The sequence below is a fragment of the Dipodomys merriami genome, unplaced genomic scaffold (assembly GCF_024711535.1).
Source record: "Dipodomys merriami isolate MVZ:Mamm:240054 unplaced genomic scaffold, mDipMer1.0.p SCAF_14, whole genome shotgun sequence".
NCBI classification, from domain to species: Eukaryota; Metazoa; Chordata; class Mammalia; order Rodentia; family Heteromyidae; genus Dipodomys; species Dipodomys merriami.
The window spans coordinates 4,209,379-4,215,378 of record NW_027202715.1 but is presented as its reverse complement, the minus strand read 5'-3'; the positions used below and the strand labels follow the sequence as shown (position 1 = coordinate 4,215,378).

The following is a 6,000-nucleotide window of genomic DNA, read 5'->3' as shown; positions in this document are numbered from 1 at the left end:
AAGAAAACATACAATCATTCACTCCTTTTTAAAAAAAAATACCAGTCGAGTATTAAGTGTCCTGACAGCACTCAAATGCTGTACCTGAGCTTTTGTGTTTTAAGGCTGGCACTCTACCTCTTGAGACACAGCTCCACTTCTGGCGTTTTCTGGTCTGAGACCAGGACTGGAGCTCTGTATCTGATACATTCCACTCATTGGCAGTCAACCTACCACCTGCGCCATGCCTCCAACACCCCATTTCTGGCTTTTTGATGGTTAATTAGGGATAATAGTCTCACAGACTTTCCTGCCCTGGCTGACTTCGAATGGTGTCCCTCAGCTTTTAGTCTCCTGAGTAGCTAGAATTATTGGTGTGAGCCACCAGCACCCAGATCATACCTTTTGAAAGGGAATAAACTTTCAAACATACAATCCCAAATTGGGTGTTATTTCATAGTAATCTTTATAAAAACAAAGTTTACTACCACGGTACAGGTATAGAATAATAAGGTAGCTGTCTGTGTGGGATCTCTTTGCAAATGAAGATAGAAGTCAAAAAGAAAAAAAAATCACTTTATTTTAAAGACAATGATTGGCATACAGAAAGTATGCACTAGCATAAAATAAACTTTCATGAAAAGCATTAAAATCCATTATAAATTAATTTATTAAATAGGTATTTGGTATATGTGATGGTTTATTAGATATTACTCTTAATTATTGCCAACCCCTTCCCCAAAGTCAGAAACAAATCAGAAAACCTTGTAAGTCCAATTTACACTAAATTTATTTTCCCCAAATGTGTATGTGTTCTGAGATGTGACACACATGATACAGTTCAATTGGTCATTCTCTATCAATCATAATATGACAGGACACAGAGGCTAAAAATGGCTCATCATAATTTATTTTATGTTAAAATGTACAGGTTTTTTTTGTTTTTGTTGGTTTTTTTTTTTTTTTGAAGTAACTGACTAAAAAGAGAACAGATAAATACAAGAGTGTCGCTGGCTCCTATTTTATACAAGGATTACGCCTCTCCTGCTTGGCCCTTACTGTCACCCTGTACAGGTACAAAGGCTACAAAAAGGAAGCAATATAAACAGACACAAATAACTTTTTTTGCTTTTGTACATGCGATTTGTAAGCTTAGTTGAGCTATTCACAAGCTACTTCTCTATTTTTCCTTAAAAAATAACTCCAATATTTTATAAAGATAGAAAAATCTACAGATGGAATGAAAATGTAAAGTTAGAGGCATTTCCATAAAATAGCAACTTTACACCAAATTCACTATTTTTTTAAATCCTGCCAAGTATTTGGACATATATGAAATGTTTCAAAACCTGACAGATAAACACTGAGATATGCTTCATTCAATAAACAGAAGTCTGCATTTATAAAACAGAAAGCTGCCTTTTTCCCAAAGAAATCTGTCACCAAAATGGAAAAGGGTCTCAACGTTACACCAAATATTTAGCAATAAACCCTTTTGACTAACCAAATGGGAACAGCTTTTATAGCTCTTTACAGTTTTATAATTAACAAAAATATAGTTTTTTTTAAAACCCTCAAATTAGGGCACCCTAATCAAGGCAAAAAACTTAAGAAATGGCTTACTGTTAGCACAACACTTGTACAGTACTACAAAATGCACTGTCACTAACAAAGACATTAGCGGCATGCTGAAGTGTCTCCTTAAACAAAATATACAATAACTGAAATGCTAAAGGCATTTACATGGAGTGGACAGGGAGAGAAAAACAAAAGCTCTAGGCTCAATATTAAAACAGATAATTTGGGGCTTGATATCCATATTGTTTAATAGGGGCAGGCACAACAAGTGGCTGCTCCAACTTGTAGTCCAAGGAGAGGCCTTCTTTTGCAGAGAATTTTATATAAAAGTAACAGAAACAAAGGTACCAAAAAAGAAAAGGAAAGAGAGAGAGGAAAAAAAAAAGAAAAACAACTTTTATAAGGCTTTCTGCTGCATACAGCTTTTTTTTTTTTTAAATAAATGGTGCCAACAAATGTTTTTGCATTCACACCAATTGCTGGTTTTGAAATCGTACTCTTCAAAGGTATTTGTGCAGATCAATCCAATAGTGACGCCCAGTGGGTTTGGCGGACTGCCTAAGATGTCTACCTTCTCATGTAGGACCCATTGAGAGATTGCTTGGACATGCCCGTGTTCATGTAGCCGTGATGGCTGGGGGCTGTATACATCATGTTACTGTGGGGTGGGGTCTGCATTGGCTGCTGGGCGTATGGCTGGGTTCCCATCATGCCCATTTGCATCTGCATAGGGTATTGGGGCGTTTGGTTCATGTAGCCGTGGTTGCTGTGGTAGCCACTGTTCATCATGGGCTGGGACATGCTGTACCCATTCATGGCATTGAGGGTATTCATGTTCACGTTCACAGAATTGACATTGTAGGCTGGGGCTGGCATCAGGTTCACACTCATGTTCATACCTCTTTGCATTGTTAAAGTCCGTGCAGGACCCTGCATGGCTACCGTCTGGGAGCGCCCATAGATCTGTGACTGATGGGTGGCAGCTGCTGGTGACAGAGATGCCGACTTGGTTCTCATGGAGACATGGCCCTTGCTGGCAATCTGGGTTTGCAGTCTTTGGCTGTGGGAGATGCCAAGATTTGATGCAGCCATGTTCCGCTGCAAAAGAGGCGGTGGCAGATTCATTGGAGGAGGAGTCAGGTTAGGGGGTGGGGTCATGGTAGCTTGTGCTTGAGGTCCACCTGGGACAGAGTGTGGAGACTGAGAAAGCTGAACAAGCCCTGTGTTACTTAATGGTGTGGACAAAGAGGCACTGTTTGCATAGGAAGTCACAGCAGCGGAATGGCTGTAAGGCAATGAATGATCAATAAGTGTATTAGTTAACTGCTGCAGTTTGGCAAGGCTGAAGGTGGCGGATGGCTGTGGGTAGTGCCCGGCCCCAAAATCACTTTGACCCATTCGCTCATATAAGCCAATGTTGGCGTTGCCCGCCTCGGGGATGTCGGCCAGCTGCATGGGCGGGGTGAAGTTAGCAGCCATGCTGCACTGAGCCAGCTGCTGGCTGCTGCTGGGAGGCCTCTCTACCACACAGCCTTGGGGAGACTTGACACTGCAGGTTGGGGGAGAGCTGATGCTTGTCTGCTGCAGCATGCTGCAGCTCCCACTCATGTTGGACATCTGCTGGGTGACGGCACAGCTGCTCTGTGTAAGATTGCTAGAGGTGAGGTTGCTATAGGAGCAGCTGTTCTGTGAAGAGCCATTTCCACAAATGCTGCCACCCATAGTAGAATCATAGCTGCTTGGGTTTTCGTAGTTCTCTGTTGTACTCTCAATACTGCCCAGGTCACTAAATCCACTGTCTACCACTTGCTGTGAGTGATCTGAAACTGATGGAACATCCATCATTGGACTGGTTTCCATGTTCTGCAAAGATGGCACTGAGATGGCACTCTGATCTGGGCTGATTTGGGCATAGCTGCTCTCCAGGGCAGGGACACTGGGGCTGCTGACAGAACGGACTGACTGGCCAGGATGGGAATGGACAGACGAAACTGGGCTGCTATGGTCTGATTGTTGGCAATCATCCAGCTGGGTGGCGATTTGTGGACTTTGGTCTGCATGAGTGTAGTTCTGTAGGCTTCTACAGGCCTCTTGAGTCTCTGCACAATCCTGAAAGGTGTCATCCTGTTCCCTGTTTTCCTGGGTCAGAGACTGAACTGCCTGCACGGTCTCTGAGTCAATTTCTGTGGTGGCTGTGTTTCCCTCCTTGAACTCAGATTCTGCACTGTCACTGTTCTTTTGGTCCTGCTTCTGGGCCTGTTCCTCTGGAGGCTCCTCATCAGACTCGGCTGCATTTTCAGTGTTCGGGGCAAGCTCCTTTGGCTCACTGTTACATGAAGCTGCAATGTCAACGCCACAGTCCATCAAGACCTCTGGGCTCGAATGACTAGGCTGAACACTAAGGTCTAAAAAAGCCTCCTGGTTTTCCAGCACTTCTTTGAAGGCTTCTCTTGGGAGATCTTCCTTGTCCACTCCTGCAGATTCCATGTGACTGTCATCTTCATCATCTGCATCGTGATCCTCATTGTGAGATGGTTCTTCATCCTCCTCCTCCTCCTCTTCATGATCATCCAAGTGCACAGGGTCTTCTTTGTCTGTGGAAATCTCTGGTTCCTCTTTTTCTTCACTTTTAGCACCATCCTGGTCTTTTTCTACAGTTCCTCCTCCTCCTTCCTCCTCCTCCTCCTCTTCCTCTTCCTCCTCCTCCTCCTCTTGTTCCTCCTCCTCCTCCTCCTCAGGTTTGAGAAGATCTTCCTCCTCCTTTTCACCTGGTGATTTATTTGGACTTTCTGGCTCATTTGTTTCCTCCCTTCGGCTTGCATCCCGAGGCAGCAGGGGTTCCACAGTCTCCTTCACCTCCTGCTCAGTCGCCACGGGAGTAGAGCTGATTTTGTCTTCTGAAATCTCCTTCTGTTCCTCCACTGTTCCTGGGTCATCAGGCTCCATGGGAGTTTCTGGCGGGGTGTATAAATTCAGTTTAAATCCAGTCTTCCTCTCTTTGTTTTGCCTCCACTTAGAGAGACCACGCTTTGTTCCTTTTGGCCATACTTGTTTGCACTTTAGAGGTTCAGGATTGTCTTTGCTGCCTTCTTTCAAGTTATTTGCAGTATCATCCATATTGTCTTGGTGAAGAGATAGATAGGGGAAGGAAGAAAAGTAAAGTTTAGAAATCAAAACCATAGACATCTTGAATTCTTTCCTCTAATTAATTAGCCAACACTGCTTTCAATTTAGCAATTTTAGAGTTGATAGTAAAGATAATCAAGACTAATCTAGAATAGTATTAAAACATAAACCACATTACGTACCCTATGCCTGGGATAATATTTGAATTTAACATATATAGAAGGAGCATGGAGTTCCACAATATAAAAAAACACTGATGTGAACATTTATAAGGGCAAAGGATTAATGCTAGATATATTTAAATCATCAGTGCATTGAGAAATTGACTAGAAGGCCAACTCCTACACCACCCTGAGGCAGTGAGTGACCTTCTGTCTGTGGGCATTTGCTGTTTTAAATAATCTCAATGACATTATTTACTTTGATTTGGATGTTTCTCTGGCATAAAAGTAAACTGCATACCTCTGAAACATGAATAAACAAATACACAAATACTAGTGCATCTGTAATTATCCTTTTTCTTCAGATTGTCACTTTTGCATGACACAGTGTACAGTGTAATCACTATGAAATGACTGAACACTTAAAATACAGATGTCCTTTTTTATCACTAAGTCTGTCCACACTGTATAGTGGATCAGTGTATTGTTCAAAGGTAAGGTCTGAACTATAAAGACAATTAGAAATAACTTCTAACTATAATCTTATTTCAGGTCCATTAACCTGATATTTATGTACCTCTATCTACAAGTAAATATAAAGAATTTTTTTATATAAACATTAGCAAGCAAACATAGGAATAAGTATATACATATAACACACCAAAGTGTTAACTTCAGAAGATTAAAGACCACACTAATCTACTGGAAACTGCAGTCAATGTAAAGGAGCAGTGCTTTATAAAAGCACACTTATTGGAAACACTCTTTTGGAGAATAAAAATAATCATGGAAAAGATACCCTTTCCCCCTAAATATAGTGATTTCTAATCCAATCTGCCTAACAAGGTAAGCTCTAGTTCATTTGCATAATAAAAGAATTACACATACACCTGTGAGCGTTCTGTTTAGCTGAAAAGAATGCTTATGTGATATCTAATGCTGCTTCAGAGGTGCCAAGTACCTGGCGTGAGTTAAGAGTCATCTAAGATGTTAAAACTGTTCCCTTTCTATTCACAACAGCAGGTAATAGCAATTCTAACAGCTCTAGAATGTATATTCTTATTCTAATATTACTAGTCCTAGCCAGCTTTTGTAGAGATAGTACAACTCTGAAGATGAGTTTCTGATGATGATGATGGTCTGAACTTGGGCTTTG

General features: G+C 41.5%; 1 protein-coding gene across 7 annotated transcripts in view; it reads right to left on the bottom strand.

The window, feature by feature from the left end:
- Window positions 1-538: 538 nt before the first annotated feature.
- Kat6b (lysine acetyltransferase 6B) overlaps window positions 539-6,000 on the bottom strand; it is a 172,826-nt gene continuing 167,364 nt past the window's right edge. For all 7 annotated transcript variants that reach the window (XM_070020641.1, XM_070020640.1, XM_070020638.1 and 4 more), the window contains one exon: window positions 539-4,679. In XM_070020641.1, the coding sequence (XP_069876742.1) occupies window positions 2,125-4,679 (2,555 nt within the window). In that variant the 3' untranslated portion in view covers window positions 539-2,124. The remainder of the gene's footprint in view (window positions 4,680-6,000) is intronic.